This window comes from Pagrus major, chromosome 11 (assembly GCF_040436345.1).
Source record: "Pagrus major chromosome 11, Pma_NU_1.0".
NCBI classification, from domain to species: domain Eukaryota; kingdom Metazoa; phylum Chordata; class Actinopteri; order Spariformes; family Sparidae; genus Pagrus; species Pagrus major.
In genome coordinates, this window is record NC_133225.1 from 7,998,254 (window position 1) to 8,021,679 (window position 23,426).

The window sequence follows — 23,426 nt, forward strand, 5'->3', positions numbered from 1 at the left end:
CCGCCACCCTGGCTTCCCCAAGGTAACGTTAGCTGCTCTCTTCTTGGTTTCTGTCATTAACTAGCTATAAGTTACGTCTCTGAGATACCCCCTTTTTATTTTTCTTAGCTATCTAAGCTAACGTTAGCTCAATAACTGCCTCTGTTCCTGTCTTAGTGAGATTCGAGAAAAGCTGCGAACGAAGCGCCGTGCTCTGCGGGACACCCTGACAAAAAATAAAGATGAGGACGATGTTCAGGTAAAAGCTGTACAACTTCTATCTTAAATTACTGGTATTAAGGATACACAGTATATCTCCCGTTGTTTCTGTGGAGTGACAATAGCCCTGTACAAGAGCCCTGCTCGACTTAACAAGACTCAACATGACTTGGGGGGCGGCTCACACTCAAAGTGAGAAACACACAGGGACGGATACAAGAGCTGCTAACGCTTTAGTAAATCTAACTATACTCGACAGGCTCTGGTTCCGTCTACCAAACTGAGTAAGGGGAAACTACACACGTCAATGAAGGTTGGTGTGTGTGTGTGTGTTCTGTAGCTTAGCCTGTAGGCTGTAGTTGCCCACCTGTGTGTGCTGCTGGCTGCTCAACAACAATGCTCCTTCTCTCTTCCCTCTGCAAGTAAACCCCTTTCCAGCTGAGCTAAATAGCCGTGTGGACATAAGTACAGTTCTCATATGCATTTTTGCTGTTGCTGCTTGTCTTAACTGGATCCTTGTGTCGCACCAGGAACCGCAAAGCAGCGAGGAAGACCCGGGAGAGACACTTAAACGCACCTTAAAGGCTCAGCTACAAAGGCGGAAGAAACAGGTACATCTCCCTCTCACACCCTCAGCTCTCATTCTTTAAAAAGGGAAATATGAATCTTAGTTTAAACATTAAAAGATAACCGACTGTAAAAAAACAACAGGTTTGATGTTGGGTCAAAGACATCAACACTCCCCTGATGCTCCAATCTCCCAGTCTGGGCAGATCCAGCTAAAAGGAGCACTAGCTTCATGGCTAACTTAACTAACTATTCATTGGTTACTCTGGCGATATGCTGCCCCTATTTTGTTTGGAGTATGAATTTGAGGTGCCCAATTCTTACATACTGCACCTTTAATCCAGTGAATAACTTTCATAGGACCCACTTAGAAGTATAGTATATATAATTGTTTCATTTCTTGGCATATATCAGGTGCTTGAACGGTCTTCAGCCCAGGATACCCATGATGATGATGATGATGATGATGTGGAGGAGATCTCCACCGTTCAGCAGCGCAGTGAAGATGAAGGTCCATCTGAAAAAGCAGCAGACCCTGAGGTCTTGTCAAGACCTCTGACTGGTTCGCTTAGAGGTTACTGCCCATGTTTTCTTTAAACCTGCCTCCTCTCCATTGATGCTTTAAAGCTGTTCCCCGCTGAGCAAAAACAATTCAACGTCTTTGTAGAAAAGACGTCCAGTGGAGAGCCAGTATGAACATTTTTGTGTCTTTTCACACTTTCACCCTACTATAACTGTAAAAATAACAACTTATATTCTTATATATAACTTACTTATACTTATATCTATAAATAAAGATTTTTTTAAATCTGGAAATATTATATTACAGAAAAATGAAAGGCTGAGTAATGCATGTAATTATTGTTCCATTATGTGCTTTGTCTTGTAGGCTTTTCCTCCCGACTTCAGCATTCCCCTGGCTCTCAGCATTTAGACGACTTTGTGACACGCCGCCTGGAAGAGAAACGGAGAGCAGCCAGAGTAAACCCAACTCTTTTTTTCTTTATTTTAAACAAATTAGCTTGTATTTGAATGAGATTTGGAAAGAAATCAGATTCTGAAACCACCTCTTTTGCAAACATTTGCATTTGCAAATTAGTATTAATGTGTGGCCTCCTGTGTTCCAGGCTAAAGTTGAGAATGCTCAGCCGCAGGAGGCCTCTCCCGAGCCAGCCAGTCGCCTCCAGAGTCTCAGAGACAGAGACACTGTGACAAGGTTTGACCGAGCGGTGAGCATTCTACCTCAGTTGTCAGCCATGATTGTACCCATGTAGTCAGTAGTGGAGGTTTAACTCCCAGTGTTTTACAGGTTGATCCAGACAGAGCTGGAAGACATGATGTCCCTCCGGCCCTCAGCACCAGGGTCAAGTTCCGAGAAGCAGCAAGACGAGTAAGACTGGAAACAGAATTGCAATATTTCAAGAACAAATGCTTTATGATTGTTTATTCATGTGTTCTTTGCAAATACAGGCATCAAAAGGCGTACCGACTGCTGAGGAGGCATACAATTTTTTTACATTCAACTTTGAGCCTGAGCCACAAGAGGAGACAGAGAAGATTAGCAGGAAAAGAAAAAAACAGAGAAAAGCAGCTGAGGACGGAGATGAAGAAGGAGGAGAAGACGTTGACGAGCAGGAAGATGCTGAAGTAGATGAAGATAATCAGGATGAACATGATGACCAGGTAAAGTCATAAGAAATGATATGTGCATATTATTACCGACTGACTCCAGTTGCATAAGACATTCTTTCTGTCATCTTAGAGTGAAGAAGCTCCTCTAGTGCGAGACGAAGAGGGGGATTTGTTCGTCATTGAACAATCGTCCCAGGACTTCCTGGAAGTGAAGAAGGCAGAGTACATTGGGTACAGAAAATGTATACAGCAGGAAAGTGAGCTTCTCTTCACGCCAAGTTTTCGAACAGGTATTCTGTTATTTACAAAAGCACCTGATTCACATACACAACTTTCAACTTTCAAATACTGTGATGTCAGATTTAATATTTTGTCCAGAATATCAACTGTCTTTAATTGATTCCCAACACAGTCCCAACCTCCATTAAACTGCCTGAAAACATGAAGCCTCGTTTTCTGGAGGACGAGGGTCTTTACGCAGGGGAGAGGCCTCCTGTATCCCTGACCAATGAGAACATTCTGGAGAACCGCATTCTGAAAATGGAGGAGGTAATGTCAAACAACATGCCAGACTATTCAGCAGTGTCACCGGCACTGACTTTATTCAGGAATACATTAAAATATATCTTTTTAAAAATGATTTATTTAGGGAAAGAAGTGGTTTGGAGATGACGGCAGGATCATGGCTCTGCCTGACCCCATAAAGGAATCGTCCACCAGACCCCCTCTGTTCCACATGGAGGAGGCCCTGGACCCTGCACTGCACACTGTGTACAGGAAGGTCAGACACACACCTGCTTTGACTCTCACTTCGATCACTTCATTCATTTGCCACATCTGAAGCAGCGTGCACGTTCGTACATTGAAAGTGTGGTGGCTCCCTCAGACTTGAGTGTTCTCTCACCCCTCTGCCATTTTGAAAAAAAGCAAAAGGGCAGTTTGGCATTTGGTTCAAAGGAACAGGAAGGGAGGAAGCGTTTGTTATCAGGGAATACAACAGAGGTGGAGGCTGACACATCTGTGTACAGTACAGCTACATCAAAACTCCAGCAATGTGAAGTCACCTTTTGAGGAAGAGCTGGAAATTAAGTTGAATTTTTTTTTCTAAATGTCTATTTGTAGCTACAAACAAGAAAGTAGAGTTTAAAACTTTGGTCTGTCCCAATACCCATACTAGTGTCCATACGATGGCAGATAGTAGGCCAGTCAGAAAATCTCTCAGTCAGTTAACAGTTAACAATAATTCCAGCAGCTGAAAATCTCTCAGTTGGCACAGATGTGGCAGGCAGACAGAAATAGTGATTTGCAGGCCGGCATAGTTTTGGAAAGTGTTTTGTCTTCCCACACCACCACACAAGTGGATCTTCGCTTGGTGGGATACACGTTTCCATCCAGTAGCGCTCCAGCTCATCTTGATCCACGGACATTAATAAACAATAAGAAGTTTAACTGAGTAGTATTTCCCTACAATTACATTGTTGAGTGACGTCTTTGAATTATCTGTTTTAGGTAAATATTGGATACTTGCATGTAAAATGTTTTACCTGTGTAGTGTGTAAAAGGAACTGCCTTATTGATTCGTAAAGGATGGTTAGGTATGTACAGCTCAGTGACAAATTGAAACATGAACAGTTGGATAGCATCGTGCATCTCCATCCTCAGCAGAAGCAGCTAATTCTAGACTTTATTCACACTTCTAAATGTACAAATCTTAGATTGTGCAATGATGTGACTGACCATGGAGACTAAATAAAATAAATATATAAACATGAAAATATAAACTGACAATGATCCAAAACAGTGTTCAGAAATGGTTCACTGGTTGGGCGTGCCTGATGTGAAGCAAGTATGTATCCAACTGTTGTCATCAAAGAAGGTTTCTCTTCACACATCTTTTTTTTTTATTCTGGAGACACAGCTGCCGTATGTGATCATGTAGAAAACAGAGCACTCATTGTAGTTTCAGTGGGTGTTTATGATTCATTGTTGTCACGCATAACTTCTTATTCCCTCGTGCTTCTGTCAATCTTGCTAACTATTTCATGCTCGCACACATACTTAGATACACACAGTTGTGTGATTATTATTTTTTCAGAGTGTTGCATTATGGATGATGTTGTTCTATCCCCCAGGCGGTCAAGTCCAAGTATGCTAATCTGTATATCGCTGGTGCAGCGGACCCTGAAGGAGACTACCAGCTCGATGTTGACGTCTCTGGGCTGATCTTCTCTCATCACCCACTCTTCAGTCGCGAACACGTCCTGGGGGCTCGTTTAGCTCAGTTGTATGATCAGTACCTTACCAGGCAGCACAATAATCTGACAGGACACCTCACGGACAAGGTAAGCTTCAGCAGCTGACTGTGTCTGTGTTGTATTGTGAAACATTACTGAATACATAACAAAATTAAGTATAAGCCATATATACTTCATATCTGGTGTGTTTTGTGTTTCCTGTGTGTACTAGTTGAATGGATCCCGGATCGCACTGCGGAATATGCTCAACTACCATGGCGGGCAGAACCTCTCTCCAGCCATGCAGCAGAGGATATCCGAGTACAGTCTGGAGGTTCGGTGAGTAACCAAGATTCTGTTCCATCCAAGTCCTGCTCAGGCTACAAACAGGGACCCTTTTGCACCATAACTTTAATATGCTGCTGTGTTTTTCCCCTGAATATCACAGGAACACTCGGCAGCTGCGAGACAGCGAGCAGGGGAAAGACAGGACCCTACTGAAGAACATAGTTAAAGTGTGGAAGGAGCTCAAGGCCCAGAGAGACCTTCAGAAGTACACCAACACGCCCTTTAAGCTCTACCTTAGAAGGTAATTGGCCCCTCTTTGTAATAACGCATTTGCTGGTGCTCCTCTATAGAACTTTAATAACATACTATGTGCAGAGATGTGCTTCCAGAAGAACGCGTTTACAGGTGTAACTCCACCCAGCCTGCCTGTAATATCTTTATTGCTTTAGTTTCAACAACAAGAAACAACAAACGATCACTTTACTCTACACAGAACACACTGAACAAGAGCTCCCACATGACTGTAGAACTAAATAAAAGAAAATGACTATAGGAAGGAAAAAGGTAATAGATAAGTATACAACAAAATAATAATTAAATTTAAAAAACAAGTCATGAAATGGTCATAAATTACAATACAAAAACACAAATATGTTGACAAATGGTTGGTACATGACCAGAGCGGTATACTGCAAAGCAAGTTCGACCCAGCCAGGCTGTCTTTGTGTGAGCTGGCTCGACAAAACCTAAAAATTAGCCTTTCTAGGGATGTTAGTCCAGATAAGTCCTTAGAGTCTGAGTAATCTCTAATGTGCTATGCTTTTTTATAATCTTACTCCAGAGAGAACTTGGACCGTGCGTCGGATGAGCGCGAGTACGAAGACGAGATCCTGGCAGAGGTCGTGGAATTGGAGGCAGAGAGCGAGGAGGACTACCAGAGAAAGCTGGCAGAGTACAAGAAACAGCTGGAGGAGTGGAAACTCTGGAGGAGGAAACAGGTACCTGCTAGAGCTACACTGATAAATCAGTAGATGTTGGCCAACTGCAAATATGTCGGTACTGTGTTGTCTGATGAGTGACAATAAGCTGCAGGGAAAATATGCCCGACTAGGTTTAGAAACAGTGTCACCATTACAAAGTTCTTCCACTAGAGAGCATTGACAAGTTGTTTTTTTCAACTGAAAAATGTTCTGCTCAGTATGTATCTTGGTCAAATCGAAGGGAACCGTATTCAAATCTGTTAAATCGAATCATCTCATCTTCATCTCATGAAGAATAGTAAATAAATTAAGTTCAAATTCTGGTTTGAATTAACAACAGCCTTGCCCCTTGTATATTGTATTCATTGTATTCAGAAAGCCAAGAAGAAGAAGAAAAAGAAGAAGAAAGGCCAGGCACAGGACGACACAGAAGAGGAAGATGAAGACCAGGAGGCGAGCGAATCAGAAGGTCCCGCTGAAGAAGGTCCCCCAAAGCCGGAACCTCTGGAGAAGCCTGATTTTGACTCTATAGAGCAGCAGGTCAGAGAGAAAGCCTCCAGGATACGCAGGAAACCTGGAGAGGCCATCTTAATCCCTGAGCTGTCTGCATCTGGAAACATCACCGCCAGTGATCTCTGCCCCAGGTAAGAGCAGAAACACACAGAGAGAGAAAGTAGAAGAGATTTTACATCCGATCCCAGATGTTAGTAAATGGGCTGAAATATGGAAAATAAATTTACGTATCTCACCTACTGGCAGGTTGTCCACTTGTTTAACACTCGAAATGAAATGACTTGTGAAGATGGACTGCACGTCTGCTTTGGTACTTAAGACATTTTTCGTCATGTTTGTTTGCTCCTTGTTTTCAGGCCTGAAACAGCTCGAAGAGAGGATGTCGCAAGACGCTCTCTTTTCATCAAGATCCTATACAATGACAAAGAAGTTTCGAGAACGGACAGCCGCTCCTTGAACTCTGATTTCAGAGTGCACTTTGGTCAGATTTTCAATCTCAAGATAGTTAACTGTCCGCAGAGCATCAGTCTGCAGGTACAGTACAGAGACATTAAGCGTGCTGTTACTAATCCACAGTTTGATAGATTACTACATCTTTTCTCATTTCTGCCTCTCTTTTGTGTGTGTGTGTGTGTGTGTGTGTGTGTGTGTGTACTGTGTATGGGCAGGTGTTTGAGGAGATTGGCTCATCATGCTCCCTCCTGGCTCAAGTGTATATTCCAGTGCCAGAACCGTCAGTTTTGACGGGTAACGGCACTCTGGAGGAATTTGAGTTCAGCAGCAACCAGAGAGTGATGTTCGACCACGATGGTGTAGGAAGTGGTAAACACCTTCATTTGACCTGAAACACTGTCAGCCACAAATATTTTCCAACTCCAAGGATGACATTTATATTTGAATGTGATTCATAGCCCCCACATTTGTTGGACAGGCACCTGTCATTTCAGTCTCTGTCTTCCTTTCTGTGTGACTCGTCAGACGTGCCTCTCTCCTTTGAGGCTGACGGCAGTAACAAACAGACCCTGTTGACCTCTGGGAAGCTGTCTTGCAGTGTTTCTTGGGGGATCGGGGAGGATGATGTACCACTCGCCCCTCCTGTGTCTCAACAACCAGGCGGCATACACAGGTAAAATCGCTTAAAAGATATGTACTGGTGGTTTTGCATGTTTTATTTGTCCCATAAACTACATGTTGTATATGATTTACATCACTGCTGATCATATTCTTAAGAATACCACATATGCCACATTAGTGTTTTGGGATTGTATTTCTTTCTAAACTGCTGTTTTCTGTCATCAGACAACTGAAAAATTCATATGATTATTATAATATGTTGTGTCATATCGTGATATAACGATATCTGAAATCTAAGACGATGTACAGTTTCATATCACAATAATGATATAATATCGATACATATTGCCCAGCCCTAGCTTCAGCTTCTCTATTATGTATGCCGTCCTTAGTTTATGGGTTAAAACATGGCAAAAACACTTGTGTAGTGCTTTAAGTCTGTCTTTGTACCTTTTCTATATAACAAACTACCCTATGGTCATTGTGATTATTAATCACTTACCGTCTCTGTGTTTCTAGTGGCTTGGGCCGTCTTGATGCCGTCACATATATCGGGGCATCTGGACTATATGACATGAAAAAAATTGGAGAGTGGGCCACACAGTCACGACTGGACCCCAACGATCCAAAAAATGGCTCTATCATGCAGCTGCTGAAAGTGGGTATCAGAATACAGCACTGTGAATGAGAAAAGAGATCTCAACAATCTGGGAATGAAAACATGGCATCTGTCTTTGTACCTGTGGTTCCTCAGCTGGCCAGTAGCGGAGAGGTAACGGCTCCCGAGTACTTCCGTCTAGAGCAGCTGCAGGAGGAGTTCAACTTTGTGACCGATGAAGAGTTGGAGCGGTCCAAAAGATTCCGTCTGCTCCGGCTCAGGAACCAGGAAGTGGCAGAGTTTCGGAATTACAAAGGTGTTCCCGCTCTGGAGAGGGAGGTCACTGATAAGGTGTTCCAGGTCAGTCCTCCAAATATTTATTACATCCCAGAATATTCTGGATAAGGCAGAATGAGGATGTATGAAGCTCTGTGTGAAGCTCTTTTTTTTCTCTTTTGGTTGAAAATGTTTTCAGGAATATGAGAAGAGACTGAAAGAAGGAGAGGAAATTGACACTAGAGACCATCTGGATCCACAGCGAGCCCGCAAAGCCAAACAACATCAGAAGGTGAGTAACCAGTGTGATGTAAACATGTTTGTGTAACACCAATTTTTAAGGTGAATAGCGCTAAGTGTCGAACAATGTTGTTTTCCCACAGATCCGAGAATCAGTCATCAACAGGTTTATTCTTGCCAAGCATCACTACCTTCTGTCTGACTTGGTGATAGAAGAGGAGATACCAAGCATCGGGTAAACACTCCTCAGCTTTATCAACTGGCTAAATATTCTGTCAAACTCCCGTCTTTCACAACTGACATTCTTTCATGTTTGTGTTCTGCATGTAAACGCGAGACTTCTTTTTCCTGCCAATCAAAAAATAGTAATTCAAGCATGTAAACAAAGTTCTACTTACCTTATCATAATTGATCATTTCTTAAGCTTGTTCCTCTTGTCAAAACAAATTGAAGAATTGCAAAGAGATCTTGAACTCCCTGCACAAGTTGTAAAGGAAAGGTTAGATAACTTGGATTACCTTGCGCTGTGGGACGAACAGCCAGATCAGCCAATTAGAGAGAGTGACAGGGCCGATATAAATCACAGGCTGACGTAAGCCTGTTTGATCTCAAGCTCAATATTACATTCCCCTGGCTGAGTAATACTCTCCTCTGGAACTGCTTCAGAGCAGGTTTCACAACATGTGGACACAATAACAGAAAATGCGAAATTGTCAGTGTGTGAGGGCCTGTGCACTGATTTATACACATTAATGTACCTCAACGCCAATCACGCTGCTGGGTGTTACTTTGCACATTTTTTTCCATTACTCAAAGTGCAGGTTATAATCTTTTCTGTTCCATTTTTCTGTTATTCTTCTGCTTTGCATTTTTAACAGTGGTGCAGGTCCAGGGTATGTGCTTAGAGTTTCTTTTATTTTTCTCCCACCCTCCGTGTCCATGTTCCCCTATTTTGTTTGAACCCTAAGTACCAATGCAGTAGTAGTGACCATTATTGTGTCGTATTCAGTCCTTTTAGGATTTTGCAGAGATTTTTTCACTTAAACAGTTTGATTTTTTTGGGTGTTCTCTCAAAAAATATGTTGTTGTTTTTTATGATTTTGCTCTTCTGATATTTTTATATGGTAGTCATTTATAATGTTGTCAATATATTTACTTACTATAGTAATTTCATATATTTACAACTAAACAGAACTAATGGGAGTTATTTATCTAGTTTTGCTTTTTATAATAATGAAAAGCAGCTGACATGCAAAGTGTAACAAAACAGTTTGTGTTTATCCTGATTTTACTAACATCAGCTATGGCAACACATGCCTTAACACTTGGCAAGGCACCATTGGACTTGTGCAGTATTGCCTGTAATACGCTGGTATGTTTCCTTTGTTCAAACAAGTGAAACAATCCTCTTCCTCTTCCCTCTGGGCCACAATTAAATCCTGCATATTTGCAGTAGTAGTACACCGTAAATACATAATAAGCTACTCAATACGAACAACTTTCACCTTAGTTGTCCCATTTGTCAACAGCTCTTACTTGCTTACTTTCTTACTCTTACTTACTCTTGCCATAAAAGAACATGGAAAAAGAAAATGTTGAGGTCAAATCAGCCCCAAATTGTTATTTTCATCATAAATTTGCAAATACCTGAAGGGACTGAGTACTGTTGGTGGTAATAATCCTATCCCACCCTTTGAACAAACAACATTTTTGATCTCTCAGTAAATTAAGTTGCAGTTTCCTGGAGGTTGCTGAGTGGATGATAACAGCTGTTTGTTGTGACACTCAGGATTCTGGGATTAAACCTTTTCAAGCTGGCTGAACCAAAACGACCGCTGAAACCTCAGAGGAAAGAAAGAAAGAAGGTGACGGCTCAGAATCTGTCCAATGGAGACATTAAGCTGCTCGTCAACATCATCCGGGCGTACGACGTCCCCGTTCGCAGGCCCCAGACCAAGTGAGTGTCATATAGTTTTTAGAAGAGACTAAAAATCCTCTTCTGACGTCAGAAATAAGAATTAAGAATGCTCTTTAGCTAATGTGTTGATGGGTTTTTCTTTCAGTAGACCAGGACAGTCGTCTCAGACAGCCATCCAGGGCAGCGATTGGCTCCTCAGCCAGGTAAAATACACCTTAATTGTTCTTTACAGCTGATTATCAGCACGATCTCTTTTGGCATGTGTTTTGTATCATGTGTTTGTTTGTTACTTGTGCAATGAAGGTACAAGTGAGGCCCTTTGTGGAGATTTCCTTCCAGCGCACAGTGCTTCAAACTACCACAGCTGATGGACCAAACCCCTCCTGGAACGAGGAGCTACAGCTGCCATTTAGGTGAAAAAATATTATTTATTTTTCAGATAAATGTTCACTTCGCATATGTTATATTCCATCACTGTCAATAACTTTAATCCAATAATATAATATGTATTGTTCTGAAATGCCACTCTGCATAGTGAAGTAAAGATAAGTACATTTCCTGTTGGTACTTTAATGTATTTTGATGCTAATACTTTTACTTGTAACAGAGTATTTCTACACTGTCTGGTGCAGTTTACAAGTACGATATCACTAACAAATGAGCTGAAATATCTCTGCAGTGCACCAAATGGCGACTACAGCACTGCTAGCTTGCAATCAGTCAAAGATGAAGTCTTCATCAACATATTTGATGAGGTGGTTTATGAAACTGGAGTGGTGAGTAAACACTGTTCATTGTCTCTCACTGAAATTAAATCCGATTCTGTTCCTCGAGTTGTTCTTTGCTTCACAGTTGAACCTTTTGCTCCTCAGACTGACAAAGACAAAGGGAAGTCGATACACACCCGTGTAGAGAAGCACTGGTTGGGCTCTGTCAAGATTCCTTTCAGCACCATTTACTCTCAGTCCAGGGTGAGACTCTTTGTTGTTGTCTATTTTTTACAACACACTTATTAGCATGCTGACTTCCTAACTAATGTTTTTCTTTTTAACACTATTGGATAGATTGATGGAACATTCAAGGTGAACACACCGGCAGTGTTGCTGGGGTACAGTAAGGAGCGCAGCCACGGCACTAATGGTGGCTATGATACTTTGCGGAGCCTGAGTGAGGGAGCGTTCATCACACTCTTCATCACCATTGAACCTCAGCTGGTGCCTGGGGAAACGATCAGGGAGAAGGTAATTCGAATTTAAGCAACAAACTCGAGGATGGATCACGTCTGCTTTGTAGTACCCAGCCTGCATCACTGTGTGCAAGTTTGTCTTAGTGTGTCTTAGATTAATGTCAATATTGTATCAGATATGTTCACTTTCAATCATTTTCACAAGTCTGTTGTTGTGCTGGGTGGTTGTGCATCATTGTAGTAATTTGTGCCTTTATTTCTCATCCTTTTGTGTCACTTGTATGCTTATGCGTCTGCTGCATGTTCTAGATAAAGGAAGTGAAGGTAACACTCGTCCTTTTTTATTTACCTAATTCACCACATCACTCTTGAAGCATATGAATTCATTCACACAGAGCTGCTGGCCTGTATTTTTTTGCTGTAACCTTTGAACTTTTCATACAGTTTGACAGCCAAGAGGACGAGCACCTGCTGCAGGCTGCAGAGAGATTCGAGAGGGACGCAGCTCGGTCTTACCCGGACCGACCCTGCATCACCACCGTCATAGACCTCAACGGGAAGACGGTGTTCATCACACGTTACATTAAACCGCTCAATCCACCTCAGGAGTTACTGGACGCATTCCCTGAAAACTCCCAGGAGGCCACGGTCAGTCGCTTAATTAAAGTGAATGCATTAAGAGGCTGCTCGATCACTCCTATCTTCTTCAGTAGTAACTGTTTGACAATCTGACTCCATCTGTACGCAGGCTCTGGTCGCCCGATTCGTCTCGCTCATCCCATCTCTGCCAGACAGGGTTTCGTTTTCTGGCACCTGTGACCTGTGGAGCACCTGTGGAGTGAGTGAATCCTCTCTGAGTTGATTGTTAGAGCAGCCAGAATGACCATCTTACTGTACATATTGTTTCCTCTTCTTGTTTTTAGGAATTCCTAACCCTCCTAGCAGGAGATGAAGAGGAGCACGCTGTACTTTTGTGCAACTACTTCCTGTCTATGGGCAAGAAAGCCTGGCTTATAATTGGCACTGCTATACCAGAGGTGTGTAAAAATAAATAAATAAATAAATTAAATAAATAAATATGTATTTCTCTCTGCAGCAGCACTAAGGTTTTTGACTTCTTTCTCAGGGACCCACAGCGTACGTGTTGACTTATGAGCAGAGCCGCTACCTGATCTGGAACCCCAGCAGTGGTCAGTACTACGGACAGTATGACACCTTCTGCCCCCTGCAGACAGTTGGTTCCCTGGTCAACGCTGACAATGTGAGTGAAGACATAGCAACTGTAGCCCTTTTCTGACCTGGTAATACCATCCATCCTGAGTGATCCAATCACAGGTGGACAGCTCTAATTGACAGGCGCTTCAAGTGACCACCTGTGATCTGATCTAACTTCCCAGCTCTGTATGCAAATAAACACATACATCACTGGGACAAACGTTTTTTATAGGAAAAAAGAGATTGATGTATAACAGTTGCAGAATTTACAAAAAGATCCAAATTCTTAATTATCATTAGACAACGTTTCACAATGTGTATAAAGTCTCTCCTAACTCAACAACTCACAAAATGAGGAAAATGAGGAAGGAAATATTAGCCTTTAGTGGCTAAATCATTAAAAGGGCAGTCATTAAAAAAGCCGACATAGTGGCCACAGCCAAAAGGAGGCTTTCACATGACCCAGATAATGACATTCAATGAAACAACAAGAGAAGAGATGACACAAAAGGGATTCACCTGCCCTCAGACAACTTCTGCCCTGAGACCAGAGGAGACAGTTGACTCCCTTTTTTCCAACTACGTTGCCTTAAAACAGAAAAATACGACTTCTTCCCTGAGACCAGGAGAGATTCACCTGCCCTCAGACAAAATTGTGGGAAACAATGGTCTCTGCCCTGGGACCAGATGAGACTAAACAGCCATGAGGAAAATCCTACAAAACAACTTCTGCCCTGAGACCAGAGGAGACAGTTGACTCCCTTTTGTTCAACCACGTTGCCTTAAAACAGAAAAATACGACTTCTGCCCTGAGACCAGGAGGGATTCACCTGCCCTCAGACAACTTCTGCCCTGAGACCAGGAGGGATTCACCTGCCCTCAGACAACTTCTGCCCTGAGACCAGGAGGGATTCACCTGCCCTCAGACAACTTCTGCCCTGAGACCAGAAGGGATTCACCTGCCCTCAGACAACTTCTGCCCTGAGACCAGGAGGGATTCACCTGCCCTCAGACAACTTCTGCCCTGAGACCAGAGGAGACAGTTGACTCCCTTTTTTCCAACTACGTTGCCTTAAAACAGAAAAATACGACTTCTTCCCTGAGACCAGGAGAGATTCACCTGCCCTCAGACAACTTCTGCCCTGAGACCAGGAGGGATTCACCTGCCCTCAGACAACTTCTGCCCTGAGACCAGAGGAGACAGTTGACTCCCTTTTTTCCAACTACGTTGCCTTAAAACAGAAAAATACGACTTCTTCCCTGAGACCAGGAGGGATTCACCTGCCCTCAGACAACTTCTGCCCTGAGACCAGGAGGGATTCACCTGCCCTCAGACAAAATTGTGGGAAACAATGGTCTCTGCCCTGGGACCAGATGAGACTAAACAGCCATGAGGAAAATCCTACAAAACAACTTCTGCCCTGAGACCAGAGGAGACAGTTGACTCCCTTTTTTCCAACTACGTTGCCTTAAAACAGAAAAATACGACTTCTGCCCTGAGACCAGGAGAGATTCACCTGCCCTCAGACAACTTCTGCCCTGAGACCAGGAGAGATTCACCTGCCCTCAGACAACTTCTGCCCTGAGACCAGAAGGGATTCACCTGCCCTCAGACAACTTCTGCCCTGAGACCAGGAGGGATTCACCTGCCCTCAGACAACTTCTGCCCTGAGACCAGGAGGGATTCACCTGCCCTCAGACAACTTCTGCCCTGAGACCAGAAGGGATTCACCTGCCCTCAGACAACTTCTGCCCTGAGACCAGAGGAGACAGTTGACTCCCTTTTTTCCAACTACGTTGCCTTAAAACAGAAAAATACGACTTCTTCCCTGAGACCAGGAGAGATTCACCTGCCCTCAGACAACTTCTGCCCTGAGACCAGGAGGGATTCACCTGCCCTCAGACAACTTCTGCCCTGAGACCAGAAGGGATTCACCTGCCCTCAGACAACTTCTGCCCTGAGACCAGAGGAGACAGTTGACTCCCTTTTTTCCAACTACGTTGCCTTAAAACAGAAAAATACGACTTCTTCCCTGAGACCAGGAGAGATTCACCTGCCCTCAGACAACTTCTGCCCTGAGACCAGGAGGGATTCACCTGCCCTCAGACAACTTCTGCCCTGAGACCAGAGGAGACAGTTGACTCCCTTTTTTCCAACTACGTTGCCTTAAAACAGAAAAATACGACTTCTTCCCTGAGACCAGGAGGGATTCACCTGCCCTCAGACAACTTCTGCCCTGAGACCAGGAGGGATTCACCTGCCCTCAGACAAAATTGTGGGAAACAATGGTCTCTGCCCTGGGACCAGATGAGACTAAACAGCCATGAGGAAAATCCTACAAAACAACTTCTGCCCTGAGACCAGAGGAGACAGTTGACTCCCTTTTTTCCAACTACGTTGCCTTAAAACAGAAAAATACGACTTCTGCCCTGAGACCAGGAGAGATTCACCTGCCCTCAGACAACTTCTGCCCTGAGACCAGGAGAGATTCACCTGACCTCAGACAACTTCTGCCCTGAGACCAGGAGGGATTCACCTGCCCTCAGACAACTTCTGCCCTGAGACCAGAAGGGATTCACCTGCCCTCAGACAACTTCTGCCCTGAGACCAGGAGGGATTCACCTGCCCTCAGACAACTTCTGCCCTGAGACCAGAGGAGACAGTTGACTCCCTTTTTTCCAACTACGTTGCCTTAAAACAGAAAAATACGACTTCTTCCCTGAGACCAGGAGAGATTCACCTGCCCTCAGACAACTTCTGCCCTGAGACCAGGAGGGATTCACCTGCCCTCAGACAACTTCTGCCCTGAGACCAGAGGAGACAGTTGACTCCCTTTTTTCCAATTACGTTGCCTTAAAACAGAAAAATACGACTTCTTCCCTGAGACCAGGAGGGATTCACCTGCCCTCAGACAAAATTGTGGGAAACAATGGTCTCTGCCCTGAGACCAGATGAGACTAAACAGCCATGAGGAAAATCCTACAAAACAACTTCTGCCCTGAGACCAGAGGAGACAGTTGACTCCCTTTTGTTCAACCACGTTGCCTTAAAACAGAAAAATACGACTTCTGCCCTGAGACCAGGAGGGATTCACCTGCCCTCAGACAACTTCTGCCCTGAGACCAGGAGGGATTCACCTGCCCTCAGACAACTTCTGCCCTGAGACCAGGAGGGATTCACCTGCCCTCAGACAACTTCTGCCCTGAGACCAGGAGGGATTCACCTGCCCTCAGACAACTTCTGCCCTGAGACCAGAGGAGACAGTTGACTCCCTTTTTTCCAACTACGTTGCCTTAAAACAGAAAAATACGACTTCTTCCCTGAGACCAGGAGAGATTCACCTGCCCTCAGACAACTTCTGCCCTGAGACCAGAGGAGACAGTTGACTCCCTTTTTTCCAACTACGTTGCCTTAAAACAGAAAAATACGACTTCTTCCCTGAGACCAGGAGAGATTCACCTGCCCTCAGACAAAATTGTGGGAAACAATGGTCTCTGCCCTGGGACCAGATGAGACTAAACAGCCATGAGGAAAATCCTACAAAACAACTTCTGCCCTGAGACCAGAGGAGACAGTTGACTCCCTTTTTTCCAACTACGTTGCCTTAAAACAGAAAAATACGACTTCTGCCCTGAGACCAGGAGGGATTCACCTGCCCTCAGACAACTTCTGCCCTGAGACCAGGAGGGATTCACCTGCCCTCAGACAAAATTGTGGGAAACAATGGTCTCTGCCCTGGGACCAGATGAGACTAAACAGCCATGAGGAAAATCCTACAAAACAACTTCTGCCCTGAGACCAGAGGAGACAGTTGACTCCCTTTTTTCCAACTACGTTGCCTTAAAACAGAAAAATACGACTTCTTCCCTGAGACCAGGAGGGATTCACCTGCCCTCAGACAACTTCTGCCCTGAGACCAGGAGGGATTCACCTGCCCTCAGACAAAATTGTGGGAAACAATGGTCTCTGCCCTGGGACCAGATGAGACTAAACAGCCATGAGGAAAATCCTACAAAACAACTTCTGCCCTGAGACCAGAGGAGACAGTTGACTCCCTTTTTTCCAACTACGTTGCCTTAAAACAGAAAAATACGACTTCTGCCCTGAGACCAGGAGAGATTCACCTGCCCTCAGACAACTTCTGCCCTGAGACCAGGAGAGATTCACCTGACCTCAGACAACTTCTGCCCTGAGACCAGGAGGGATTCACCTGCCCTCAGACAACTTCTGCCCTGAGACCAGAAGGGATTCACCTGCCCTCAGACAACTTCTGCCCTGAGACCAGGAGGGATTCACCTGCCCTCAGACAACTTCTGCCCTGAGACCAGAGGAGACAGTTGACTCCCTTTTTTCCAACTACGTTGCCTTAAAACAGAAAAATACGACTTCTTCCCTGAGACCAGGAGAGATTCACCTGCCCTCAGACAACTTCTGCCCTGAGACCAGGAGGGATTCACCTGCCCTCAGACAACTTCTGCCCTGAGACCAGAGGAGACAGTTGACTCCCTTTTTTCCAATTACGTTGCCTTAAAACAGAAAAATACGACTTCTTCCCTGAGACCAGGAGGGATTCACCTGCCCTCAGACAAAATTGTGGGAAACAATGGTCTCTGCCCTGAGACCAGATGAGACTAAACAGCCATGAGGAAAATCCTACAAAACAACTTCTGCCCTGAGACCAGAGGAGACAGTTGACTCCCTTTTGTTCAACCACGTTGCCTTAAAACAGAAAAATACGACTTCTGCCCTGAGACCAGGAGGGATTCACCTGCCCTCAGACAACTTCTGCCCTGAGACCAGGAGGGATTCACCTGCCCTCAGACAACTTCTGCCCTGAGACCAGGAGGGATTCACCTGCCCTCAGACAACTTCTGCCCTGAGACCAGGAGGGATTCACCTGCCCTCAGACAACTTCTGCCCTGAGACCAGGAGGGATTCACCTGCCCTCAGACAACTTCTGCCCTGAGACCAGAGGAGACAGTTGACTCCCTTTTTTCCAACTACGTTGCCTTAAAACAGAAAAATACGACTTCTTCCCTGAGACCAGGAGAGATTCACCTGCCCTCAGACAACTTCTGCCCTGAGACCAGAGGAGACAGTTGACTCCCTTTTTTCCAACTACGTTGCCTTAAAACAGAAAAATACGACTTCTTCCCTGAGACCAGGAGAGATTCACCTGCCCTCAGACAAAATTGTGGGAAACAATGGTCTCTGCCCTGGGACCAGATGAGACTAAACAGCCATGAGGAAAATCCTACAAAACAACTTCTGCCCTGAGACCAGAGGAGACAGTTGACTCCCTTTTTTCCAACTACGTTGCCTTAAAACAGAAAAATACGACTTCTGCCCTGAGACCAGGAGAGATTCACCTGCCCTCAGACAACTTCTGCCCTGAGACCAGGAGAGATTCACCTGCCCTCAGACAACTTCTGCCCTGAGACCAGAAGGGATTCACCTGCCCTCAGACAACTTCTGCCCTGAGACCAGGAGGGATTCACCTGCCCTCAGACAACTTCTGCCCTGAGACCAGGAGGGATTCACCTGCCCTCAGACAACTTCTGCCCTGAGACCAGAAGGGATTCACCTGCCCTCAGACAACTTCTGCCCTGAGACCAGGAGGGATTCACCTGCCCTCAGACAACTTCTGCCCTGAGACCAGAGGAGACAGTTGACTCCCTTTTTTCCAACTACGTTGCCTTAAAACAGAAAAATACGACTTCTTCCCTGAGACCAGGAGAGATTCACCTGCCCTCAGACAACTTCTGCCCTGAGACCAGGAGGGATTCACCTGCCCTCAGACAACTTCTGCCCTGAGACCAGAGGAGACAGTTGACTCCCTTTTTTCCAACTACGTTGCCTTAAAACAGAAAAATACGACTTCTTCCCTGAGACCAGGAGGGATTCACCTGCCCTCAGACAACTTCTGCCCTGAGACCAGGAGGGATTCACCTGCCCTCAGACAAAATTGTGGGAAACAATGGTCTCTGCCCTGGGACCAGATGAGACTAAACAGCCATGAGGAAAATCCTACAAAACAACTTCTGCCCTGAGACCAGAGGAGACAGTTGACTCCCTTTTTTCCAACTACGTTGCCTTAAAACAGAAAAATACGACTTCTGCCCTGAGACCAGGAGAGATTCACCTGCCCTCAGACAACTTCTGCCCTGAGACCAGGAGAGATTCACCTGACCTCAGACAACTTCTGCCCTGAGACCAGGAGGGATTCACCTGCCCTCAGACAACTTCTGCCCTGAGACCAGAAGGGATTCACCTGCCCTCAGACAACTTCTGCCCTGAGACCAGGAGGGATTCACCTGCCCTCAGACAACTTCTGCCCTGAGACCAGAGGAGACAGTTGACTCCCTTTTTTCCAACTACGTTGCCTTAAAACAGAAAAATACGACTTCTTCCCTGAGACCAGGAGAGATTCACCTGCCCTCAGACAACTTCTGCCCTGAGACCAGGAGGGATTCACCTGCCCTCAGACAACTTCTGCCCTGAGACCAGAGGAGACAGTTGACTCCCTTTTTTCCAATTACGTTGCCTTAAAACAGAAAAATACGACTTCTTCCCTGAGACCAGGAGGGATTCACCTGCCCTCAGACAAAATTGTGGGAAACAATGGTCTCTGCCCTGAGACCAGATGAGACTAAACAGCCATGAGGAAAATCCTACAAAACAACTTCTGCCCTGAGACCAGAGGAGACAGTTGACTCCCTTTTGTTCAACCACGTTGCCTTAAAACAGAAAAATACGACTTCTGCCCTGAGACCAGGAGGGATTCACCTGCCCTCAGACAACTTCTGCCCTGAGACCAGGAGGGATTCACCTGCCCTCAGACAACTTCTGCCCTGAGACCAGGAGGGATTCACCTGCCCTCAGACAACTTCTGCCCTGAGACCAGGAGGGATTCACCTGCCCTCAGACAACTTCTGCCCTGAGACCAGGAGGGATTCACCTGCCCTCAGACAACTTCTGCCCTGAGACCAGAGGAGACAGTTGACTCCCTTTTTTCCAACTACGTTGCCTTAAAACAGAAAAATACGACTTCTTCCCTGAGACCAGGAGAGATTCACCTGCCCTCAGACAACTTCTGTGCCTGAGACCAGAGGAGACAGTTGACTCCCTTTTTTCCAACTACGTTGCCTTAAAACAGAAAAATACGACTTCTTCCCTGAGACCAGGAGAGATTCACCTGCCCTCAGACAAAATTGTGGGAAACAATGGTCTCTGCCCTGGGACCAGATGAGACTAAACAGCCATGAGGAAAATCCTACAAAACAACTTCTGCCCTGAGACCAGAGGAGACAGTTGACTCCCTTTTGTTCAACCACGTTGCCTTAAAACAGAAAAATACGACTTCTGCCCTGAGACCAGGAGGGATTCACCTGCCCTCAGACAACTTCTGCCCTGAGACCAGGAGGGATTCACCTGCCCTCAGACAACTTCTGCCCTGAGACCAGAGGAGACAGTTGACTCCCTTTTTTCCAACTACGTTGCCTTAAAACAGAAAAATACGACTTCTTCCCTGAGACCAGGAGGGATTCACCTGCCCTCAGACAAAATTGTGGGAAACAATGGTCTCTGCCCTGGGACCAGATGAGACTAAACAGCCATGAGGAAAATCCTACAAAACAACTTCTGCCCTGAGACCAGAGGAGACAGTTGACTCCCTTTTGTTCAACCACGTTGCCTTAAAACAGAAAAATACGACTTCTGCCCTGAGACCAGGAGAGATTCACCTGCCCTCAGACAACTTCTGCCCTGAGACCAGGAGGGATTCACCTGCCCTCAGACAACTTCTGCCCTGAGACCAGGAGGGATTCACCTGCCCTCAGACAACTTCTGCCCTGAGACCAGGAGGGATTCACCTGCCCTCAGACAACTTCTGCCCTGAGACCAGGAGGGATTCACCTGCCCTCAGACAACTTCTGCCCTGAGACCAGAGGAGACAGTTGACTCCCTTTTTCCCAACTATTCGTAAAAAATAGTTCAAATGCTATTTCGAATTACATGAAACCAACATAAATACAAAATAACAATTTTTTAAAACATTTTTGAATTGCTCATAATGTAAACCCTTATTTGTCACTGACCCATACATGCTTACAAATTAGACACCCATATACATAATATAATACCCCTTAAAGTTTTACAGAAACAATAAATGACAAAAAAAACATGTGAAATCTTTGTCCTCATCTTTAAAACATCCCGTCTAGGAATCCAAAAAGCCTCCCTTGTGTCTAATTCTTGTATTCTGTCCCCTCCCCTGACCAAAGGTCACATAATTGCACAATTTTGTGAGTTTGCACAATTTAGAAAAAAAAAAAAAAATTCTTTTGTTTTTCTCCATAGATGACCACATTTTAGCATATACTGTTTACTGTTGACTGTATTTGTAAAAAATCAACTTGTTTTCTGTCATGATTGAAGTGATGATGAATGTCTTTCATAAATTCAGTGTAAATGATGAAATCAGTTGAAACAGTGTGTTCAGACAGCTGCTAAATGTTGGCAGATAAGATGCACTTATGATATGGAAGCAGACAGGCTGGTACAGTGATGCTGCGTCAATCTGACACTTTTCACAAGGAATGAAACACTTTAATGTGATGTATTCAATGCCAAATTTACAAGAAGGCTAAGAACTCTCTAAATTGTGCAATTTGTTAAGGGAGTCTGGTGATATTCTGGTTACTTTTTCAGTTGTTGGATCGGTTGAAACAGACTCTGCTGCTGACATTGGCAGGTTAAGAGAGCCCAAACATGTAATAGATTGGATCTAAAATAAGACCTCAATGTGTCTTGGGGACATTCACACCTGTACCTAGAGTTGTGCTCACTCAGGATGGATAATAATAGCATCTTATATGACATTAGTTTACCAGTTCATGATGTGGGATTTCATCTTCATTTTTAATGTTGTAGCAGATTATTGAATATTCTGTTTTTTGGTTTTTTTTACCTAGGTGTGGCTCAACATTCAAGAATATACATCACCAATGACGATAAGTTTTGACGTCTCAAAAGCCAATCTGTGGAAGCCGTTTTTCTCCCGATCCTTCACTCACCCCGGGCTGTCAAGTGTGCAGGTGAGTGTTCAAGGTTTCTGTATAACCTTGTTGAATGCTCAGTTGTAATTTTTTAAGATTTTATTCTAAATCTACTTTTCTTCAGCCGGAGCAGCTGTCATATAGGCGCGCAGACAAAGCAGCCGCAGCAGACCTTCAGGACAGGCAAGTTACCACTGAGTCATGTTGATCTGTTGGGCAGCAGCTCCACGCTAGACAAAACCCATTTACTGTCCCATCTTGCTCTCCACAGTATTGAGAAGATCCTGAAGGAGAAGATCATGGAGTGGCGGCCTCGTCACCCAACCCGCTGGAACCGCTACTGCACCAGCACCCTGAAACAGTTCCTGCCCAAACTGGAGCTGAGCGGGGGGCAGGACATGGCTGAGGGGCACCGGCACGAGCTGCAGAGCCTGCTGGGAGACCACAGGGTGAGACATGAAGTGGGAGTGCCTGGAAAAATAGTCACTAGAGTGAGCCACCAAGTGATGTCGTCAATCTATTATTTCGACGATGTCAGCTGGCAGAAATCACCATAAATTACAACTAACAGGCCTTTTTTTCTTTTTAGATTTCAGGATTCCCACTGCATCTGCCTTTCTCTGAGATCGGGCCCATCATCGAGGCGGTGCACAGCACTGGAGTTCACAACATTCAGGGATCCAATGTGGAGTTTGCCCTGGCTGTGTATGTGCACCCCTACCCTAATCATGTCCTGTCTGTGTGGGTGTACTTGGCCTCACTGGTGCGCACGTGATACAAGAGATCTCACTCTGTATCACATGCTTCTGTATATAAATGCGCTTTAGCTTTTTTTAAGCCAACTTCATTACTCACACTATGTTTGCACAGTATTGGATAGATTTTATAATATAGATATTTTGATAATACTCAGGTACCAGTCTAAAGTCTCCAATCCATCACAAAATAATAACTTTGCATTGAATCGCTCCATCCTGAGCGTGATGATATTCAGTTCTTCTTGACGCTGTTAAAAAATAGCCTTTTTTGTGGCTGTCGTATTGGACAGTATTAAAATGTATTTCCATTATTTTATTTATCTATGACACATATGGAGGAATCGGAATAGTAGCAAAATAGAGAAATGCCTTAACAACACTACCAAAATCTAGCACAAAATCAACCAAATGTATGTATATACCTGATAGCTCAGCACACTGGGCATGTGTTTTCTTACGTTTGTTTTTTGTTTTGTTTTTTAAAAAAGATGCAATTTGTAAGAATTGGCCACCTGTCAATCATACTCAATGTCAAAACTGTTTTTTCTTCACGTTTTAATGTTTTTGTTTTGAACTACCATTCTTGCATATTGCACCTTTTAATGTGTTGAGACAATTAAATGTCACTTTTTCATCTTTTCAGTTTCTACTTTGCTTCACTATGTTCACACAATAATTAAGAATGACCAACA

At 44.5% G+C, this 23,426-nt stretch overlaps 1 protein-coding gene across 1 annotated transcript; it reads left to right on the top strand.

Annotated features, from left to right (window-relative positions):
• The first annotated feature begins 209 nt into the window (after positions 1 to 209).
• cc2d2a (coiled-coil and C2 domain containing 2A) lies at positions 210 to 23,371 on the top strand. Its single transcript, XM_073475689.1, has 37 exons — positions 210 to 238; positions 458 to 511; positions 729 to 809; positions 1,180 to 1,339; positions 1,655 to 1,746; positions 1,893 to 1,994; positions 2,075 to 2,155; positions 2,236 to 2,448; positions 2,528 to 2,687; positions 2,810 to 2,946; positions 3,047 to 3,178; positions 4,530 to 4,739; positions 4,864 to 4,970; positions 5,080 to 5,220; positions 5,761 to 5,917; positions 6,275 to 6,543; positions 6,769 to 6,946; positions 7,081 to 7,234; positions 7,391 to 7,538; positions 8,006 to 8,144; positions 8,241 to 8,444; positions 8,560 to 8,652; positions 8,744 to 8,835; positions 10,390 to 10,557; positions 10,664 to 10,721; positions 10,822 to 10,931; positions 11,198 to 11,294; positions 11,391 to 11,489; positions 11,583 to 11,759; positions 12,149 to 12,352; positions 12,453 to 12,542; positions 12,628 to 12,741; positions 12,831 to 12,965; positions 21,893 to 22,015; positions 22,101 to 22,159; positions 22,248 to 22,425; positions 22,566 to 23,371. Exons 2-37 carry the CDS (start codon positions 506 to 508, stop codon positions 22,749 to 22,751), a joined length of 4,854 nt encoding a protein of 1,617 aa, XP_073331790.1. The 5' UTR covers positions 210 to 238; positions 458 to 505; the 3' UTR covers positions 22,752 to 23,371.
• The last annotated feature ends 55 nt before the right edge of the window (positions 23,372 to 23,426 follow it).

Excerpts from the sequence above, each read along its gene's own strand:
- cc2d2a (XM_073475689.1), top strand. Across the intron at positions 1,995-2,074 it reads TGACAAGGTTTGACCGAGCG|GTTGATCCAGACAGAGCTGG; the intron begins GTGAGCATTCTA and ends AGTGTTTTACAG. Across the intron at positions 10,932-11,197 it reads GAGCTACAGCTGCCATTTAG|TGCACCAAATGGCGACTACA; the intron begins GTGAAAAAATAT and ends ATATCTCTGCAG.